General features: G+C 46.0%; 3 protein-coding genes and 1 long non-coding RNA gene across 26 annotated transcripts in view; 1 reads left to right on the plus strand and 3 right to left on the minus strand.

Moving 5' to 3' along the window:
• LOC109647491 (histone-lysine N-methyltransferase 2C-like) overlaps nucleotides 1-4,751 on the minus strand; it is a 43,347-nt gene extending 38,596 nt beyond the window's left edge. For 9 of the 10 annotated variants that reach the window (XM_069512126.1, XM_069512123.1, XM_069512128.1 and 6 more), the window contains exons 1-3: nucleotides 3,971-4,751; nucleotides 590-808; nucleotides 20-99 (exon numbers count right to left, since the gene is read on the minus strand). In XM_069512126.1, coding sequence (XP_069368227.1) covers nucleotides 20-99; nucleotides 590-807 — 298 coding nt within the window. In that variant the 5' untranslated portion in view covers nucleotide 808; nucleotides 3,971-4,751. Of the gene's footprint in view, nucleotides 1-19; nucleotides 100-589; nucleotides 809-3,672 lie in introns of all 10 variants that reach the window. The other variant, XM_069512120.1, reaches the window with a different exon arrangement.
• A 435-nt stretch (nucleotides 4,752-5,186) lies between these two features.
• LOC109647634 (actin-related protein 3B-like) lies at nucleotides 5,187-19,674 on the minus strand. Of its 13 annotated transcripts, none has more exons than XM_069512304.1 (17): nucleotides 19,535-19,674; nucleotides 19,307-19,392; nucleotides 15,539-15,594; nucleotides 15,334-15,458; nucleotides 15,137-15,247; nucleotides 14,790-14,885; nucleotides 14,547-14,654; nucleotides 14,320-14,463; nucleotides 13,887-14,060; nucleotides 13,627-13,719; nucleotides 13,410-13,535; nucleotides 13,040-13,123; nucleotides 7,239-7,320; nucleotides 6,978-7,013; nucleotides 6,708-6,857; nucleotides 6,354-6,630; nucleotides 5,187-5,630 (listed from the first exon to the last, which is right to left on the minus strand). In XM_069512304.1, exons 2-17 carry the CDS (start codon nucleotides 19,312-19,314, stop codon nucleotides 5,342-5,344), a joined length of 1,959 nt encoding a protein of 652 aa, XP_069368405.1. In that variant the 5' UTR covers nucleotides 19,315-19,392; nucleotides 19,535-19,674; the 3' UTR covers nucleotides 5,187-5,341. The 13 variants fall into 13 exon arrangements, with proteins under 13 accessions (XP_069368405.1, XP_069368402.1, XP_069368410.1 ...); XM_069512301.1 differs by lacking the exons at nucleotides 19,307-19,392; nucleotides 19,535-19,674 and adding exons at nucleotides 15,677-15,688; nucleotides 15,821-16,526; XM_069512309.1 differs by lacking the exon at nucleotides 15,539-15,594.
• Nucleotides 18,045-21,729, plus strand: galnt11 (UDP-N-acetyl-alpha-D-galactosamine:polypeptide N-acetylgalactosaminyltransferase 11 (GalNAc-T11)). 2 transcript variants are annotated; one of them, XM_069512338.1, is made up of 11 exons: nucleotides 18,045-18,267; nucleotides 18,413-18,536; nucleotides 19,085-19,251; nucleotides 19,334-19,459; nucleotides 19,549-19,798; nucleotides 19,882-19,999; nucleotides 20,237-20,389; nucleotides 20,474-20,692; nucleotides 20,770-20,874; nucleotides 20,997-21,134; nucleotides 21,229-21,729. In XM_069512338.1, exons 1-11 carry the CDS (start codon nucleotides 18,045-18,047, stop codon nucleotides 21,358-21,360), a joined length of 1,755 nt encoding a protein of 584 aa, XP_069368439.1. In that variant the 3' UTR covers nucleotides 21,361-21,729. The 2 variants fall into 2 exon arrangements, with proteins under 2 accessions (XP_069368439.1, XP_069368440.1); XM_069512339.1 differs by lacking the exon at nucleotides 18,045-18,267 and having other exon boundaries at nucleotides 19,006-19,251.
• LOC138405243 (uncharacterized) overlaps nucleotides 21,443-21,968 on the minus strand; it is a 6,858-nt gene continuing 6,332 nt past the window's right edge. Inside the window, exon 2 of the long non-coding RNA XR_011238926.1 lies at nucleotides 21,443-21,968. This exon is cut by the window's right edge and continues 372 nt beyond it. This is a non-coding gene — a long non-coding RNA (uncharacterized lncRNA).

Genomic DNA, 21,968 nt, shown 5'->3' on the forward strand with positions numbered 1-21,968 from the left:
TCTACACCCTCTTACACACCCGTCTTGTGGGGGGATTTCTTCTCTGTGGCGTCCATGCTCTCCTTATCCTCTACCTGGGCTCGGCCTCGACCCTGCCCCCTACACACACACAGACACACACACAGACACACACACACACACACACAGACACACACACAAACACACACACAGACACACACACAGACACACACACAAACACACACACACAGAGAGAGAGAGAGAGAGAAAAAGAGAGAAACACATGGTCACATGTGTTCACCTGTCGGTCACATGGTCAGTGAACTCAGACATGGCAGAAACATCAGAATCAATTATTTTTAATTTAAAGCCTAATTCAATAAACGGAGACAATTCACTGAAACACACAAGTTTGTTGGAGATTAATTTGTGTGGACACAATGTCGACTCCATCACTGGTCAAAGGTTTTTAGAACAGGATTCATCAGGAGCTGAAACCACTTCAAAACCTGATCAATATTTTTATGAAGAAAAACATAAGAAATCATTTTTGAGTTGTGCTCCAGAAAGAGACGGGCGGTCTGAGCTCTGCTCTGTGTGGCGTCTAACAACTCGTCACAGTCTCACTTACTTCTTCCTTGATTTGGGGGGTGGAGAAGGAGGAGCAGGAGGGGCCAGGGGAGCAGAGCGGCCACCGCTCCCATCTTTCCGAGGTCGCCCACGGGTCCGCCTCTCACTAGAGAGGCTTGTAGCGGCGGCTTTGGCCAGCTGAGCACTGCGTCCGGCCCGTGTGACAGGTGGGGGTGGTCCCCTGTCACGAGGCTCCTGAGACTGAGCCTCAGATGGCATTCTGTGTAAAATCAGAAAAAGGAAAGGAAGGGGTTTATATTTGAACTAATCTAAAGACACAACAAATACAATGAATGTTATGTTATTAATATTAGTGATCCTGCAGGAGTTCTCCATCTTCTGATTGGTTCTCATCAGTCACATGACTCGACTACCAGCGGCGAACACAAAGCGTCGCTAACACTTCCTGTCAGTCACAGTTCCACCTCGTCATCGCTCAGAGAAAAGAAATCCCTGCTCTGACTTTTCACATCACCGTTCCTCCATCAGAGGAGTTTCTGTTACTAAGCAACCAACTGCAGAGGAGACACTTTACTTCCTGTTTACATCACATGACCAGTGTGTGTGAACAGTCACGTGATAAGAAACACTATCAATCAGAGTCCAGTAAAATACAGCCGAGTGGCCCAGTAACAACCTGTCTATCATTCCCACGAGCAGATCATCCAGCCAATCACAGTCAACACTAAACATCAGTGACCTTTGACCCCCGTAGTCTTGATGTGTTGGTTTCTTTGTGTTATTTTGAAACTATGTGAAACTATCTCCAACTATTATTTCATTATTGATTCATCTGCAGATTATTTTCCATATTAACAGTAAAGCTGGGACCTTTATTCAGTTTTCTGTTGATCGTCCAATTGATTGTTTATCCTGATATGTGCAGTTTTAATGGTGAAGGTTTAAACCCTGATGCCCCCTCAGCACTGCTACCTGCAACAGCATGAGGCCCAGGGGCTGCTGGGAGTGGGTCCTGATCCTCTCATCACTGCTCCGATCCTCGTCTGTGACTAGTTCCATCCTTACAGTGTTTTACAGTGTGTGTGTGTGTGTGTGTGTGTGTGTGTGTGTGTCAGTGAAGCACAGCAACCGATAAGAAACACTTGGAACTCAGAAACACAGACGTTCCTGAATGTGTTGCAGTAATTTACTTAAAACTTGAAAGTAGTTTCTATTTCTCATGTTTTCAAACTAGACACTAAGATGAAGAGCAGCAATGATACGGGATGGAACAGAGGTGAACATCTGTCGGGACGTGATCACACCTGAGACTCTGAAGCTTCATGTTTGTCCATGTTTCATCTGATCTGTTAGTTTCAGATTCACATTGTAATTTAGAGACTGAAGAGTTTTTTCTCACACGTACGTCCTGTCATCATCACCTACGTGGGCGGAGTCTACCTGTTCTTGATTCTGATTGGTTTGTAGACGGAGTCTGACGGGGCATGTTGTCAGTTGGAGGGGGAGTGGTCTTTATGTGGGAATGAAGAAGATGAATGAAGTACTTTGTCTGGTTGCCATGGTAACACCATGATGCTATTACTAGCAGCATCAGCACCTTCAAGTGCAGTACTACAGTACTCCACAGTTCCACAGTACTCCACAGTACCACAGTACTCCACAGTACTCCACAGTTCCACAGTACTCCACAGTACCACAGTTCCACAGTACCACAGTACCACAGTACTCCACAGTACCACAGTACTCCACAGTACTCCACAGTACCACAGTACCACAGTTCCACAGTTCCACAGTACTCCACAGTACCACAGTACTCCACAGTACCACAGTACTCCACAGTACTCCACAGTACCACAGTTCCACAGTTCCACAGTACTCCACAGTACCACAGTACCACAGTACTCCACAGTACCACAGTTCCACAGTTCCACAGTACTCCACAGTACCACAGTACCACAGTACTCCACAGTACTCCACAGTACTCCACAGTACCACAGTACTCCACAGTACCACAGTACTCCACAGTACTCCACAGTACTCCACAGTACTCCACACCAGTTCAAATCCTTTCACACCTGATATTTAGGTTCAGACTAAACTGAACAGTCTGAAGGTCTGAGACAAACCAGGTGTGAACGAGTCCTGGATCCACATCACTTCCTCACAAACTCCCAGCAGCTGATTGATCTGCTATGATCACATCCACAGCACCTGACACAACTACAGACAACTACAGACAACTACACACAACTACAGACAACCACTCACAACTACAGACAACTACAGACAACTACACACAACTACAGACAACTACAGACAACCACACACAACTACAGACAACCACTCACAACTACAGACAACTACACACAACTACAGACAACCACTCACAACTACAGACAACTACACACAACTACAGACAACCACTCACAACTACAGACAACTACAGACAACCACACACAACTACAGACAACTACAGACAACTACACACAACTACAGACAACTACAGACAACCACTCACAACTACAGACAACCACTCACAACTACAGACAACTACACACAACCACACACAACTACAGACAACCACTCACAACTACAGACAACTACAGACAACTACACACAACTACAGACAACCACTCACAACTACAGACAACTACACACAACTACAGACAACCACTCACAACTACAGATAACTACAGACAACCACACACAAGTACAGACAACCACTCACAACTACACACAACCACACACAACTACAGACAACCACACACAACTACAGACAACCACACACAACTACAGACAACTACACACAACCATGGACAACTACAGACAACTACACACACACACAACCCCACACACACACACACACACAACCACACACACACACACACACACACACACACACACACACACACACGTGATTACAGCAGGAACACATGTTATAACTACAGTCACGTCGCTGATCAATCACACGTCTGTTCTGATCGGTTCGAACCTCCAGATGTTTGCGTTTGTCTCAAGTGTTGATGTCACATCTGTTCACGGGTCAAACATTTTACTGATCAATAATCAAAGAATGGATCCGCGAGGACAGGTGGGAGGAGAGGTCACCTGTCAGAGACTCACCTGAAGCGTCAGGTCACAGTTCAATAATCAATAATGAAGGAAGCGGAGCTGCGGAAACACTGTTAGCCGTTAGCCGTTAGCTTCCTCGGACCGCCCAGTTGACTGATCACCTCTCTGTTAGCATTAGCATTAGCTAGAAGGCTAGCCGTTAGCGCGCACCAGAAACGAGCGCATCCCGGCTCCTCTGCGCGAATTCAGCCGCACTTTGACGGTCAGGTTGACGCAGGAGCCGGAGGGAGACGCGCGGAGGGAGATTCACCTGCTCAGGTGTCGACAGGAGGAGAAAACACGTCCTTACTGGTTTGATGCGATTCTCTTTTTCCTCTCCAGCTTTCCAACTTCTACCGACGCGTTCACAGCAGCAGCGAACTTCTCTGACGGATCACACCTGCGTCACAGCTCCGCCATGATGAGACAGTCCGAGCGAACATTCCCGAGCAGCGGAGACAGAAAACGACTCTTTCCTCTGGAAACTGGAGCAAATTAAAGTTGAAGCGGTCGCTCCGTCATGGAGGCCATGTTTGGGAGCGACCGAAGCACCGCCTGTCAGCGCCAGCAGGAGAAGTAGGTCCGTGGAAACGCTCACTGCCGCCCGGAGCTCAGCCGTTTACCGGGCAGAGTTCATCTGTTGCAGCCGGTAAACACGACGATCCTCCGGGTGACGGTCTGACGCGAGTCGCTTTATCCGAATCCGCGTCTCACTCCGTTTATGTGGTAGTGTAAAAAGTGTGTGACCCCGCGGAGGGATCTGGTTCAGCGCTGCTCTGGTGAGGCGGCCTCTGTCATCAGACCTGAAATCCCGGAATGGCCGCGCGAGGATCCGGACTGCTGCTGGAGGTGGAGTCCCTCAGGGACCACATCGAGTTTATTTATATAAATTATATATAATTATAATGAAAATACAAATCATCATTCATCATTATACCTTTATCTTTATTAACTAATACACAGTCATTAAATATATTAATATCTTTATTAACTAATACACAGTCATTCAATATATTAATATCTTTATTAACTAATACACAGTCATTAAATATATTAATATCTTTATTAACTAATACACAGTCATTCAATATATTAATATCTTTATTAACTAATACACAGTCATTAGATATATTATTATCCTTATTAAATAATACAGTCTTTAGCATTGTTAGAACTTTCATCACCACACTGGAACATGAAGGTCCATAAAAACGAGCTGAGCCTCCACAGAACCTCCTGGTATCAAAGACCCTGAGGCTCCACTGTAAGAAGCAAGTTATTAAATGACCTGTGGATCGTCCTCAGCAGTCTCCAAATGAGCACAGGAAATATCATTACAATCTCTAGAACCTTATTTACCTCTGGACCCTTTTCACTGACCCCTGGAACATCTAGAACGTGTTACTAGTTACTAGAACCAACTCATGGACCCTCCTTGAGATGATCTTCATAAACAAGTGACAGTAAAAGTCAGGAGTGTGTGTGAGGTGTTGTTCAACTACAAACGTCCAGAACAGAAACAAGTATCAGGTATTTTCTTTTTTATTCTATTATCTTGTTGAGTCACAGGTTCAGTTTCAGTAAACAGGTTCGATCAGTTCAACAGAGAAGAAAATCAATACAACTCCTCCTGCTTCTCTACAAACCCTTCTGAACTCCACTGATGAAAGACAGGAGAAACTCAGGTGAACTCCACTCCTCCATCTGTCACGTAGAAGGAGCTGCTCCTTGGAGCCTTGGTCCCACAGGAGGTGCAGTGGACAGTGAAGACCTGTCGCCTCCTCTGCTCCTCGCTGCTTCCTGCTGTGGTGGCCACGTTATTTGGAGCCTCCTGTCGTGTGCACAGCAGCCGGTGGGTCACCAGTCGTTGCCAGGGGCGACAGAGGTATGGTCTGTCTGAGTCCGAGGAGGGTCGACTGTGGCTCCTCCTGGTGGCGTGGCAGGTGGCAAAGACAGTGATTCTGTAATCCCTGAGAGGAAGAACCACAGTGGGAACTGACTAAAAGCTGCAAAGTATTTACAGGTTCTTTAAAAAAAGAATAGATATCAATTTCTTCCAACACCTAAAATTTTGAATTTAGAAAAACTAAATTTACTCACAGTTCTTTCAACCCTCTTTAAGTCCTGAGACCCTCAAAGTTTAGACCTCTATAACCCCTCATTGTCAACTAGAACCCTCACAATAACCACAGGAACGTAAAGGATCGTAAAGGAACTCTAGAACTTCTTATTAGACATTAGAAGCCTTTCTGTGGCAACACAACCCACACAATTACATGAGAGATGACCAGAACACCTTAGAACGTCCTCTGCAGTCACTGAGAAAATTAGAGAGGTGCTTCCACCTGCTGGACAGATTGGACCGTAAAATCCTCTGATAGGACAAATAACCTCCTTAATTACCTTTAACACGTCTTCGGTTACCTGTAGAACCTAACCACTAGAACCTCTTACTGCACAGCCAGAACCTCCTGAAGGATCCAATTGAACCCCTGAAGGATCAGTGTCTTCTTACTGGACAACCAGAAGAACCTCCTTAATTACCACTCCATCCAACCAAAGAGCCACTAAAACCCCCTCAGGGAAGAACCTCCTTATGAACCATTACAACTTCCAAAATAATCACTGACTCCACCTATTGCACCAGCAGAACCCTCTAACAGACCAGGGACCGTTAATTGATGGATATCCACCTGAGCAGTCGGCCCAGCAGCTCTGAACATTTGCTGAGCTTCTCCTCCTGCTTGGCAAAGCTGGCCCCTCCCTCACAGCGATCCAGCCAATAGAAAGCCGAGATGCTGTCAAAAAGGAGGAGTGCCAGACCAGGCCGAGATGAGAAGGAGTTCTCCAGGAAGTGCAGGGTGAGGAGGAGCTGGGAGGAGGAGGAGCAGTGGACTACCAGGAGGCGAGACAGACACGAACGCAGCGCCTCCTCATCTGACTCGGCTGAGGGCGAGCTGGTAGAGAGGGCTGGACACACATGGAGAGAGAGAGACAATGAAGCTTAGAGCTTGAATGTGTGTGTGTGTGTGTGTGTGTGTGTGTACCTGTGTTCAGTCTGTTGTCCATGATGCTGACCAGTCGTAACATGTCCAGACTGTAGTCAGTGTCCACAAACACAACGTCAACCTCCAGTCCGCCAGCAGCCTTCGGCAACACACAGCGACACAGCAGGTGGTACAGCAGCTCCGTCTTACCTGGGACACACACACACAGTAAAACACACACACACACAGTAAAACACACACCCTCCACAGGAAAACACACACCCTCCACAGGAAGTGCAGTCACAGCTGTTACCTGTGCAGTAAACTCACCTGTTCCCTCTGTTCCATACAGCTCCACCACCTCACCTGAAAACAGGAAGATATTACATCATCAAAATAAAAGCAGCTGAGTTGACGTGACGATGTCATCCTCAGGATGTGATGTCACTTATCAACGTGTGTCTCATGGGTGTGTTCAGGTTTAGTTACGACTCTGAAGGGGAGGAACATATACGATGTCAACAGCAAAGTTGATCACAGAATGATCTCATGAGGATCACGTGACATGTGGTTTCAGGTTCTATGACTCACCGTGGTCGGGTCCGCCATCTTCAGGAAACAGACGAGGTTCGATTTCTTTCAGACTGCGACGAGCCTCCAGACGTGCAAACAGCTGCAGAGACACACATTCAATTCAATTCAATTCAATTTAATTTATATAGCGCCAATTCATAATTTACATTATCTCAAGGCACTTTACATTTAAAGGTCAAGACCTTAAAACAATATTAACATAGAGAAACCCAACAGTTCCCACAATGAGCAAGCACAGGCGACTGTGGAGGAAAAACTCCCTCATTAACAGGGAGACACCTCTGGAAGAACCAGGCTCAGTGTGGGCGGTCATCTGCCTCGACCGGTTGGGGTGAGGAAAGAAAAGTAAGGGGGGAGGAAAGGAGAGATGGGTGGAGAGCGGGGGAGAGAAGAGAGAGATGAGGTGGAGAGAGAGAGACCGGTAACAATTTGGCACCATCAGTATCAAGGCTGACCATAACAATAACAATGTATAGATCTACAACATGACTAGATATATTAATGAATTACTGAGTTCTTGTAATAAATGCAGACAATGGTGATGGTGGTCGTTGTGGTCCTGTAGTCCCGGTGACACATCACTCTGATGTTGATGCACTGCACCAGGACATAGACTGGGCCACCTCTTACTGTTACTACTAGTACTCTGTTACTACTCTTACTCTGTTACTCTCACTACTTGTACTCTATGTTACTACTCATACTCTATTACTCTGTTACTCTCACTGCTTGTACTCTGTTACTCTCACTACTTGTACTCTACGTTACTACTCATACTCTATTACTCTGTTACTCTCACTGCTTGTACTCTGTTACTCTCACTACTTGTACTCTATGTTACTACTCATACTCTTACTCTGTTACTCTCACTGCTTGTACTCTATTACTCTCACTACTTGTACTCTATGTTACTACTCATACTCTGTTACTCTCACTACTTGTACTCTGATACTCTCACTACTTGTACTCTATTACTCTCACTACTTGTACTCTGTTACTCTCACTACTTGTACTCTGTTACTCTCACTACTTGTACTCTGATACTCTCACTACTTGTACTCTGATACTCTCACTACTTGTACTCTGTTACTCTCACTACTTGTACTCTGATACTCTCACTACTTGTACTCTGTTACTCTCACTACTTGTACTCTGATACTCTCACTACTTGTACTTGGTTACTCTCACTACTTGTACTCTGATACTCTCACTACTTGTACTCTGTTACTCTCACTACTTGTACTCTGTTACTCTCACTACTTGTACTCTGATAGTCTCACTACTTGTACTCTGTTACTCTCACTACTTGTACTCTGATACTCTGATACTCTCACTACTTGTACTCTGATACTCTCACTACTTGTACTCTGTTACTCTCACTACTTGTACTCTGATACTCTCACTACTTGTACTCTGTTACTCTCACTACTTGTACTCTGTTACTCTCACTACTTGTACTCTGATACTCTCACTACTTGTACTCTAATACTCTCACTACTTGTACTCTGTTACTCTCACTACTTGTACTCTGATACTCTCACTACTTGTACTCTGATACTCTCACTACTCTGATACTCTCACTACTTGTACTCTGATACTCTCACTACTTGTACTCTGTTACTCTCACTTCTTGTACTCTGATAGATACTCTCACTACTTGTACTCTGTTACTCTCACTTCTTGTACTCTGATAGATACTCCCACTACTTGTACTCTGTTACTCTCACTACTTGTACTCTGATACTCTCACTACTTGTACTCTGATACTCTCACTACTTGTACTCTGTTACTCTCACTTCTTGTACTCTGATAGATACTCTCACTACTTGTACTCTGTTACTCTCACTTCTTGTACTCTGATAGATACTCCCACTACTTGTACTCTGTTACTCTCACTACTTGTACTCTGATACTCTCACTACTTGTACTCGGTTACTCTCACTACTTGTACTCTGATACTCTCACTACTTGTACTCTGTTACTCTCACTACTTGTACTCTGATACTCTCACTTCCAGTTCTTCAGTAGAAACCTGGCGATTCTTTATCAGCACATGAAAGCTGCGGATCGTTCCCGACTTTTACTTTGAAAGTATTTCAGACTTGTATGGTGAATCAGAAAACACGTGACAGACCGTTAAATAAAACTGGGCGGTACTTCAACACAATTACTCAGATTACTTACTTCAATGTAACGTAAAGTAACGTAAAGTAACGTATTCTAACCTGAGCGCCGCTTTCACTCATTTCAACGTGAACTTCTTCTTCTCTTCTTCCGTCTGTGTGAGCTACGTCATTTCCTGTTCCTGTTCTACCGTAAATGACTGAGACGTTACCGTAACGTCAGTAATAGCAGCGCAGTGAGCGGAGGTTTCCGGTCCGCCTCCATGTTAACAGATGAGACCTGACACACCTGCTGCTCTAGACCCGTTTTCAAAATAAAAGCCCTCCTGCGTTTACTTTGACCGAATCCATTTTTTATTTTGAAATATTTGCAGGAGCAGAAGATTCATACTGTATAGTACTGGTATTTATTTGAGTACACGGTACTACTTGTAACACACGCTGAGCAAAAACCACAGGACGAAGTGCACCAGGTTAAAAACCGCGTCTGACTCGTCGAGGATAAAAACTAAATGTAGAAGTAAAGTGACGTCATCGTAAAACGTATTTATGGTCAAACTATGTAAAAACAAGGAGGAGCTGCAAGGTCTGCTGCTCAACAGTGTCCAGGGTGGCCCGGGTCAGTGCTGTGGTCAGTGCTGTGGTCAGTGCTGTGGTCAGTGCTGTGGTCAGTTCACACATTATGTGGACGACTTGTTTCATGATGTTTAAATGAGTCTCATAAACTGTGGAATCAAACACTCAGTGACTTCATGTACTGATCAGGTCCTGATAACTGAAGAAGGTTTATTAGTTAACCTGAGGAAACAAAAACTGAGGAAACAAAAACTCGATACAAACCAACTGCAGCTTCAGCTCTGATCATGAAGCAGCTGTGACCAGAGAAACTCTGTGGGTCACTGCTTCACGTCAACACGGGGCCCGGGGCCTTCGTATGTAAGTCTGTGTGCTGTTTGGGAGCACACACACTTACATAAACACTTACATACACATTTTGTCTCGCTCTTGGTATTTCACATGATGGCCTGATAACATGATGATTTAAAAAATGAGCGTGAACATGAGTGATGTTCACTCCAGCGAGAGTCACATCACACTGGCTGTGGTTCCTGTGGATGTCACTTCCTGCTGATGTCACCTGGTCAGCATCTTTGTGACATAGACCTGGTGACAATATGGCATGTCTCTGCTGAGGAGCACTGACCAATGAAAGGTGCAGAATACTTCCTTGTTTTCTACGTTATATTTGCGTCACTACCTGGAAGCAGACAGCAGTCGTGTTGGAGGTGGAGTGTTTATTGACAGTTGCTCAGTATCAATCCACAGACCGTTAGCATTCATCCGATCACTGCAGCAGCACGGACGTCAAAATAAAGCTAAACCTCTGTCGGCTCGTTTATACACTGGGTGGTTCTCAGCTGCTCAGAGACTGTGGTCCAAACCTCTGATCATGTGATAATCACTACATTTATCAGCTCCTTAACGCAAACACTGAGCCCAACAAGTCTGGAGACATGATGACAAGTCCTGAGTTAAAAACAATAAGTCCAGAGTAACGATTTGTCTCCAGTCAGGATCCACAATTTCCAAGTCAGTTAAGCAAGTTCCAAATCTTTACATTGTGCTGAAACAAATGCAAATAAAGACATAATAAAATCCGAAGTACAGATGCTGTAACTACGAATAAAACCACATGAAAATTTATTCCACCTGATTGTACCTGAATGCACCACGCTCCGTTATGACCTGTTCCATATGGAGCTTTTGTTCCATCTTTATTCAGAGCGTGGTCTTTCAGTTTGAGAGCATGACTTGTTGAATTTATGTTCAGATTGTTTTAATACTTTTCATCAAAACCCTGCCCTTGCACTCAAATAGCCCCTGTTTGCACTTCAATTTGCACTGCTACCGCTCAAACTGTTTGCTTGCATTCGGATATATTGTTGCTGGCACGGATTTCATGCGCTCCAGCTTCAGCCCTTCTACGCACTCGGGCTGCTTTCTGTGTGCTTGCTGTGCATTGTGGTGTATACAATAACTGTCTTTATTTTCCAACAGTCACAGAGAAAGCAAAGGGAAGTCCACATAATTAAGCCGTGGAGGGCGGGAGTGGATAAACTCAGTTAAAGTTTAACCGCCCGCACAGGACACTCTGAAGTAAATGAGGCAGGGATCATATTATTCATCTCATTGGTTGACCAGTGGTCAACACGACACCTGGCATTCTATTGGTTGGGGAATTTTAAGAGGATTGTTGCATGAAGAGTGCACAGAAAGCGGCTGAAGCAAAGAAGGGCTGAAGCTGGAGCACAGTCCAAACAGGGGCTATTTGAGTGCAAGGGCAAGGGTTTGATGAAAAGTAATAAACAATCTGAACATAAATTCAACAAGTCATGCTCTCAAACTGAAAGACTGCGCACCTGAACAAAGATAGAACAAAAGCTCCATAGTTCCACCCTTCTTTACAAATATAGACACGTTATGATATATGATTATTAAGATTCATCAACACACACACAGTTACTCAGTTTGTGATTCAGTAACTTCTGGAAGTTAAACACACTCAAAACAAATCAAATCAGCTAAACAGAAGAGTTTCTTCATGACAGATGTGACGGAACAGCAGCTGCTGATCTACCAGCAACAGTCACAGATATACCTGGACTCTCCTCTGAGACCCAGCGTGATCAAACGTAAATGACAAAAGCTAACATGCTAACAAACAGACTGAGAGCAGGAGGATAACTGTGCACCTGCAAAGGAAGAAAGGAGTTGAGAGGTGAAGAGACGAAGAGACAAACATCTTCACTTCAGAAACAAGAAAATAAATTCCTCCTTGGCTTTTTGTTGGTGAACAGTTTCAGAGCCGCTGCACTTTAATTCTTCGGTGTTCATCCAGAGGTTCAAACTGCAGCAACAGATGTGCTGTCAGCTCGCGTTCTTGTCTGTCATCACTCTGAGTGAAGACTGGAAACTTTTCACTGATTTCTAACCGTGTGTGCTTCACTTGCTCCAGACCTCCTTGTGCCTGATGAGGTTGAGCTAGTATGCTAACAGTCTGGTAGCTTAGTGGGCAGAAAAATGAATGGGGCAAGGGACGGAGAGTGGCAAACAGATGGCACATAACAAGGGCAGCAGGCTGCAGAGCCTGCAGGCTAACAGGCTAACAGGCTGGCTATCTATCGGGCAGCAGGCTCAAGGGCCAAACAGGCTAATAATATAGCAGGCTAATGGGCTAACAGACTAGCACTCTGAAGCTACCAACAGCATCAGGACATGATGCCGAACACAGGGTTGTGTCGACAGATGCTCGGACCAATCTCATCGTAGTCCTTCTTCGAGTGACACGCCTGGAAAAACTCTGGCTGCAAACACAAACAACAAGCAAACAATAATACACAACACAACAACAAAGAAAAACAAATATCAACAAACAAATACACTGTTACTGAAGTTAACATTTTACCATGTGAGACATGTGAGCTCCTGTTATCTGTCTTTGTAAGGACCGACAGTGAGGACAGGTCCTCGCTCCGTCATGGTGACGTCACAACGTTCATACGTCACAGATCAGAGTCGGCTTCAGGTTCAGAACTGGATTAGGAAATCCTGTGAACTAAAGTGTGTATGTGTGTGTGTTTGTGTGTGCGTGTGTATGAGTGTGTGTGTGATTACCGTTGACGCCAACATGGAGCCTCCAAACCAGACCGCGTAACGCTGCATGTGATGTGTGACAACCTGAATCTCCATCGGCTTCGGCTGCAAATGAAAATAACCAGTGAGTCGATGAGTCCCAGTCTGTGATGAATCATCAGCAGAGTAAAGAGGAGACAAACATCGTATTCAAGCTCATGACTTAATGTGCTGAGGTGAACGACAACAGGGGACATCACCAGGGGAGGAGCAGAGATGACAAATGTGCCTGTCATCTCTGTCATCTGGACGGAGATGTTTGACAGAGATGTAGGTTTCATTTGTTTGACTTTAGTTTTGACAGTTTTTTACTTGAAGGATGAAACACCTGTTGTGTGTTCTAGTCTCTGACCTTTATCCGTCCTCCACTCAGCTCTTCACTCAGTCTCAGTCGGGCGTCAACCACCCTCTTCAGGTCTCTCTGCAGCCGCCGGCCAAAGTCTCTGAACATGGTGGATCCTCCGGACAACACGATGTTCTGACACAGGCACACTTTTGGTTCAAAACACCTGGGATTCAAATTGTTCTGTAGAGTGAGACATCTGACAACAACAACATATCTGTGGTACCTTGTAGAGCGGCCTCCTCACATCGATTGGACAACTCTGAATGACCTCATCCACGACATCAGAGATGGGCTGCTTGAAGTCTGGGTTAGCAAACTGCAAAACACACTTTATGAGTTTGTAAACCAGTTGTCTCCTTCCACATGATCAGCTCATTGATGATGTCACTTTTGACCTGTGGAGTTCCTCTGGGTTCTAGTCTCGGTCCTTTACATTTTCTGTTTTGTTTTTCTTGTAGTTTTTCTCTGAAAACACAGAGTTACCTCAGGATGGAAGAATATCTCTGGGCCCAGGAAGCGTTCATAGCCCACGTCGATGTGGAAGCCGGTCTGACTGACGGCATTTACTCCATGGAACTGTTTGATCCATTTCCCCGGGTCACAATCGTACTTAGAGAACTCCTTCACAATGTCTGGACAGATGTAACAGTACCGCTCCTACACACAGACAAATGCACACACCTAGAGTTACTGCCCTGCGGGTGTATGCCTCTACCAACCACAAGTTTCAGTCAGCTTTGAGTCCACCTGAATATTTGTACCAAATTTGAAGAAATTCCATTCCAATATATTGCCTCTGGCCACTAGGGGTCACCAGCATGGAGGCAAAAAAATACAGTGAGACATATTTTGATTTCTGAGCATCTTTTTGTTAAATGAAGAAGAGTTGATGAAGATAAGCAGAGGAGGAGTTTACCTTAACTGCCTTGGCGGTCTCTAGCGACTGCTCCGGGGGAATCCCCACCTCTCTGTCTCTGAGCAGCTGTTGGATGAAAAAGGTAATGTCCCGCCCTGCGATGGGGATGTGTTTTATACAGCTGCCAATCACATAGCCTTCAGCCTGTCACAGACACAGCAACCAATCAGTGAGCAGAGAAGCTCAAAACAACAGCCAGTACATTTTACAATGATATCATGTCTGACCACAGGGATGGTGTGTGTGACTCCATCTCCACTGTCGATAACGACGCCGGTCAGAGTTCTTTGTCCGACCTGCCGGGATGTCCAGGATGCCGCTAACGCAAGCACTGCCTGACAGAAGGACACACTCTTTACACTGCCTGGAACCTCCTCAAGGACCTCAAGGTCCATTTCAAGGACCATTCTGAGATCTACCTGGAAAATGTTTCTTGTGACTATTATTCTGATCAACAACATGGGTCTCACCTGTACAGCGATGTAGAGTCCAGGTATGTTGAAGGTCTCAAACATGATCTCAGCCAGGTACTCTCTGTTCTCTGGAGTGTTGAGAGGAGGCTCTGTCTAAACACACACACAATAAGGATCTTAAAACCTTCTAAACCTACTCCAGGGCAGATACAACCTCCTCCAAACCCTCCCAACATCTGGAGCCTCCTCAAGGATGTCTCTAATTGGCAGGATGTCCCTGGAACCTGTTCAATCACCTGACTAGACTGCATCAAGGATCTCTAAACCCTCCTTATTAACAACCTCCTCCAGCACCCGTGGAACCTACAAGGAGAACCCCACACTGTCCTTAACAATCTACCCACCATGAGGAAACTGTGGTCCTCTGGTTCTGCTCTAAGGTACTTGAAGATGACCTGCTCCATAAACTTCTCCATTAGATCCCATTCTTCCACCATCCCATGACGGATCGGCCACTAAACAGAACATGAGAGCAGAGGAGAACCTGAGAACCAAGGAGAACCTGAGACCACATGATGAAAAAATAGCACGATTCTTTAACCTTTGTTGCATAGTTGGGTTTGTCTACAGCCTCGTCTCCAACATAGAAGTCCAGGTCATCGACTCCTCCTACAAGTCTCCTCTGGGCCTGTTCTCCTATGCTGGCCGACTCTTTGATGGCGATGCCTGGTCCCACATACACACACGTAAACATACATGACAGATATGACATGGGAGCATTACGTGTGTAACTGCGTGGTTCTTACATGATGGCATGATGAATTGCGGCTCTGTGTTTCCAGCGTAGCCAATCTTGGTGTACCTGCCATCAGTAAACAGATTGAGCCAATCACAGCCACTTGTCTAAAATGGGGAGGGTTTGTTTACAGAGGAGCGTCCAAGACCCGAGGTCTGTCCTATGAGGCAGGATTTATGGTTATCAGGTAACTTCAGGTTACACACAGACACACACAGACACACTCACACAGGCCTGCTCTCTCTCTACATACATGATGATAAATACACATGACATCACAGTGTGTCCTCACCCGGTCCCACAGTCTATGACGCAGGGAGGAAGCTGCAGAGACATGTTGAGGTTCAGATCTGTTGTTGTGACCAGATCAGTGCAGAGAGACAGAGAGAGAGAGACAGAGAGACAGAGACACAGAGAGAGAGAGAGAGAGAAAAAGACAGACATAGAAATAGACAGTCTATTTCTATGTCTCTCCACCCCACCCCTTTCTCTTTTGGAGCAGTTCCGGGTCGGAGGGAACGATGAAGAAAATAGAATCTGATCTGAGACTTCCCCGGTAACCAGTGTGTGTGTGTGTGTGTGTGTGTGTGTGTGTGTGTGTGTGTGTGTGTGTGTGTGCGTGCGTGCGAGTGTGTGTGTGTGTGTGTTGCGTTCCCATGATGTCAGCTGCGACTGCCTGTGACAAGACAAACAAATCATCTGCACTGAGCAGAGATTATAAATAAAAATGGTGTCTGGCTGCAGTATAGATCATCAACCCTCCTCCTCCGTGTTAGCAGATGGGAAATGAACCAAAGTAAAAAACTCAAAGTAGACGTTAAATAAATGTTTCTGTCGTTTCAGCTCGTTCTCTCTCTCTGATGTTTGTTCAAGTGTTTGTGATCAGTTCTGTTTGAATCAGTTATTGATGATAGAAAAACAGGCGGAGACATCATGATTGACAGCTGACACTGACTCAGGATTGATTGAGAGTGTGTGTGGGCGGGTCTTTGATACCTCGGCTCCACCCCACGATCACTACTGCACAGACTCTGACTGTAAATGATCATGTGATCTTTATTTAAAGTCTTTGGTCTTTAGTTACAGTCTTTGATCTTTAGTTACAGTCTTTGATCTTTAGTTACAGTCTAAACTTTGTTGAACAGATGTCAACTGTGGGCTGAGACATTTATTAAGAACCAATCAACAAGCTCCGTTCATCACGACAGCATGTGATTGGCTCCTGTTGTTGACCAATCCTAGAACCACATGACATGAGAGGTTTATAAAGTCTGATTATCTCTTAATAAACTGTTCATATAATCAGTTCAGCTCGAACAGCTAAAAACATTTATTTCCTTTGTGATCGTCTCTGATTTTATTTTGACAGTTCCTGTCTTGCTGTGGTGTGTCTTATTGTGAAAGTCTGGAGCAGAAATGACGTGTCTGATGTCGTCTGTGCTGCAGCTCCACCGACGACACACTGACGGTAAACATTAGCATTAGCAGCTACAGTCACAACTCCACTGGAAACCGCAGGCTAACAGCAGAAACACCCGCGACCTGACGGAGTTGAGTCCGCTGCCGGAGTGCCGCTGAGCAAACAGAGACGTGAGTGACACATCTGTCCTGAGACTCAAACATCTGGGTTCTCACCTTCCACCTCTGTTCAGCTAGCGATCATCGCTGGGAAGCGGGTTCCATTATCGGACGCGGTTTCGTCGGCGCTTGATTCAGACTCCCGGGTTTCTAACCCTAACCCTCTGTTCTGCTTTTCTACACAATCAGTTTAACCTCAAGTGTTAAACCTCAAGTGTTAAACCTCAACCTAACCTTCAATAATTGAATATAGATGTAGTTCACCACTGCTGGAGTTTACTAAGTCCAGTCTGTTTGAATGGCTTCGTGTCATGTGACCCACTGAGTCCAGGTCAAACAGGACATTTGATTCTTGGTTCAGAGTTAAGGTCCAATCTTGAATCTTAAAGTGAATCAGTTACAGCCAGTGAGCTGAGACACAAAATCCCTGAAGTAAAGAAAAACCTGACTCAACATGTCAGTGGTGATCAAGAGAAGAATCAGCAGGTTTTATAACGTCGTTAAAATAAATGAGTGGAGAATGTTTCTGTTTGAAACTAGAATGAACCAGTTCAGGAGAGAATCAGCGGAAAGTCACACACGTTGGATCTGCCCCTCACCGGGTTCATGGTTTGAGTTCCACTGATCGTTGTTACGTCATTTTGTTCTCAACTAATTCTACAATGTTCATCAGTAAAGATTTTATATTTGAATCATTCATCAATGTCTGATTTGTGATTTCAGTGTTTTGAGCATTATTCAGTTGATACCTCCTGATACTTCCTGATACTTCCTGATACTTCCTGATACTTCAGTTGATACTTCCTGATTATTCAGTTGATACTTCCTGATTATTCAGTTGATACTTCCCAAATGTCATAAAGAAACAAACAGGTGTATTGTCCTCTCTCTCTCTCTCTCACAGCAGCGTAATGTAAGGCGATGCTCGCTCGGCCACCATGGCCAGTGTTACGCTGCGGTACTTCTGTTATGGCTGCCTCGCCACCTCAGCCACTTGGTCCTTCCTCCTCTTCCTCTACTTCTCTCTGGGGGCGGAGCCCGGCGACAGCAGGACCCCTCTGCAGCACCGCAGCCAGCCAATCACCAGGGGCCTGGTCGGGCGGAGGGCAGGGCATCGTCTTCTGCCAGCCAATAGGGGAGTGGAGCTGTCACCAGAGATGGGTGAGAGGCTGTTCTGTGTCCAGGGGCTGCTGGGAAACTGAAATACTGTGCTGAAATTATTCATTGATCAGGTTCAGGTTCACAGACTGGACGTGGTTGGACTTTGGGGACTTGACATCAACTTATGGCCTGTGTCTTCCTGCAGGGATGATATTTAACGAGGCGGATCAGGAGGTCAGGGACACTGGTTACCACCGACACGCCTTCAACGTCCTAATCTCCACCAGACTGGGTCACCACCGGGAGCTGCCCGACACCAGAGACCCGCAGTAAGACTTTAATCCTCTAAACATTGACACACAAATGTTACAAAACAGTTTCTCCTCATGTAGTAAATACTGTCATTGTGTTGATGTGTTCAGTTACACGCAGCATCCATTGTTGGTGTCTGTCCGAGACATGTGACTCTCGGAGGTGTCTACAGTTTCCTGTTAATAGGGTTTTGTGATAGTTGTTCCTAATATTGGACAGATAATAAAGATGAGCATTGAAACTGCAGCGGCAGCAGCAGCCGGTGTGTGAGGTCTGATCTGTTAACACGGGCGCAGAAATGAAAACCAAGCCATTCCACGTCCTGTGTGTCCCGAACGTTCCTCTTGTTGAGAGTTAAGAACAGATGATGTCACATCTTGTTATGAAGAGAAGTGTGTTATTTGTGAATATGGGCTATACAAATAAAGTTTGATTGATTGATAAGGCTGTGTCACACTCCACATACATGATGTTTCATTCATACAGGAGGAGGACTAAAAGTAGTTTGTTGAAACACAGCTCAGCTTGTCCGATCGGATCAATCACCGATGATCAATCTCTGCAGGTGTCGGGATAAGGTTTATCCTCTGGCTCTACCCTCTGCCAGCGTAGTCATCTGTTTCTTCAACGAGGCGTTCTCCGCCCTGTTGAGGACCGTTCACAGCGTGCTAGACCGAACGCCGGCCTACCTGCTGCACGAGATCATCCTGGTTGATGACCACAGTGAGCTCGGTAACACCTTCAACACTTCCTGCACAATAAAAGCCTTCAAACCTAACACACCCACCTTGACATCTGTGTTGTTGTCGTTCAGACGAGCTGAAGAACGACCTGGATCGTTTGGTCAGGGAGGAGCTTCAGGGCAAAGTGAAACTGGTGAGAAACCAGAGGAGAGAAGGACTCATCAGAGGACGAATGATCGGAGCCTCACATGCTACTGGTACATCCTACATCCTTAAACTATACATCCTACGTCCTACAGCCCAGCCGAGTCTCCGTAGCCTAAATGACTCACCTGTCTGTGTCCAGGTGAGGTGCTCGTCTTCCTGGACAGTCACTGCGAGGTGAACCAGGCGTGGCTGCAGCCGCTGCTCGCCCCGATCCAGAAAGACAGTCACACCGTCGTCTGCCCCGTGATCGACATCATCTCAGCCGACACGCTCGCTTACTCGCCCTCCCCCGTCGTCAGGGGCGGCTTCAACTGGGGGCTGCACTTCAAGTGGGACCCCGTCCCCCCCTCAGAACTCAATGGGCCCGAGGGCACCACAGGTCCGATCAGGTAACCAGCTGTTAACCCGCTGATGAAACAGGTAACCAGCTCATTTAAATTGATACCTAACCTCTGGTGCCCCTCCCCCCCAGGTCTCCCACCATGGCTGGCGGTTTATTCGCTATGAACAGAAAGTATTTCAACGAGCTCGGCCAATATGATGCTGGCATGGACATCTGGGGCGGAGAAAACCTGGAAATCTCCTTCAGGGTGAGAGCTGAGTTTTACGGACGGTCAGTAAAGATTTTGTTCACAGTTAACATGTTAGCTTAGCATTAAGCCTGGAGGCAGCGGCGAGGAGCTCCAGACAGCTGACGTCACGTCTGCATTCTACCAAACAGACCTAAGATGACATCATGAGACATCACAAGCTCTTGAGTCACATGTCGTTGCGCTGCAGGTGAGTGACAGATTCACGGACTAATGGTTGCGTACTGTGTGGCTCAGATCTGGATGTGCGGCGGTCAGCTGCTCATCATCCCCTGCTCCAGGGTCGGACATATCTTCAGGAAGCGGCGGCCGTACGGTTCACCTGGGGGGCAAGACACCATGGCCCATAATTCTCTCCGGCTAGCGCATGTATGGATGGACGAGTACAAGGTAAACACGCACACAGATCTGTGACCCAATAAGCAACTGCATTATCTTCTAACCTCACTTCCTGTTTCCTTGTGGTCCGATCAGGAGCAGTATCTGTCCCTGCGTCCAGAGCTGCGCGAGCGCAGTTACGGTGAAATCAGTGAGCGCGTGGCGTTGAGGAAGCGGCTGCAGTGTCACTCATTTCATTGGTACCTGGACACCATCTACCCTGAGATGCAGGCTGTCGCCAATGGCAACAGGCAGCAGCCGCCACTGTTCATCAACAAAGGTCTGAGGCGTCCCAAAGTCCTGCAGAGAGGACGGGTACGTGACGAAACTTCATCATGCATGTGTGATTATTGATCATGCGAGTCATACACTGATCAAACGCCATCTTACAGCTTCGTAACCTAGCAACCAGTCGTTGTCTCGTGGCCCAAGGTCGAGTCAGTCAAAAGGGCGGAGCCGTAGTCCTGCGGCCATGTGACCCCCGTGACCCCGAACAGGTGAGTCGACCACATTACCACAGACAACTAATACACACCTTGAAAACTGAGTAAAACGACCCGCCAGGTCATTTGACCTGTGACCTTTGACCCTGGCTTCATCATGTGACGTGTGTGTTCAGGACTGGACCTATGACGAGGAGAGTCAGCTGATCCTCGCAGGTCTGCTGTGTCTCGACGTGTCCGAGATCAGAACCTTTGATCCTCCGAGGCTGATGAAGTGTCATGGATCAGGAGGATCACAACAGTGGAGCCTGGGGGTGAGAGACACACACACACACACACACACACACACACACACACACACACACACATCCTCATAAACTGACACCTCTCTCTCTCTCTCTCCTGTAGAAGTCTAACCGACTCTACCAGGTCTCGGTGGGTCAGTGTCTCTCTGTTGCTCAGCCAGTTGGACATAAAGGTTATGTTTCCATGGCGATCTGCGATGCGTCACTGACGCAGCAGTGGCAGCTCGAGGTCTGAGCTCAAGTCACTTTGTGTTTTTCATTTTTCTGCTCAGGACAATTTCAATGAGTTTTTAATATTTATCTGTTTTGAACAAGACGCTGGAGCCGATCAGGTCACGTTGAAACGCCTCGTCAGTCATTGTGACGTTTTACAGTTTATTTGTATTTATTGTAAAAATAAAACTTCAAAGACTGATTATACTTTTTAAACAAATCCTGGAAATGAAGTAAAATGTGAAGACGCTGATCCAGTGAGACGGACACTGCGTCACTTTCAGGACTGATGTGGGTCCACTCGGTCTGGGTCCACTCGGTCTGGACCTCAGTGACGACGTTTTAAACTTTGTCATTTCAATGTCAATAAATCGTCAGTTTACAAACTGAAGTTTTGAATCATTATTTCTGAAACTGGATGAGGTTGGACTTGGTCCGATCCACCATCGGGCTCAGAGGTGCAGTTCTCGTGTTTTCGTTCATTTAGTTCAGACAATTAACGTCATTTCAAAAATACGTTTTGATGTTTACGCTGCTGTGATAACCCCTCATCGACACCAGGGGTCAGCATCACATCAGGAAACCTCCTCTTCGGCTAGTGGCTCTTGAGAAACCTCTCGGCTCCTGGAG

Source organism: Paralichthys olivaceus, chromosome 17, assembly GCF_024713975.1.
Source record: "Paralichthys olivaceus isolate ysfri-2021 chromosome 17, ASM2471397v2, whole genome shotgun sequence".
NCBI lineage: Eukaryota > Metazoa > Chordata > Actinopteri > Pleuronectiformes > Paralichthyidae > Paralichthys > Paralichthys olivaceus.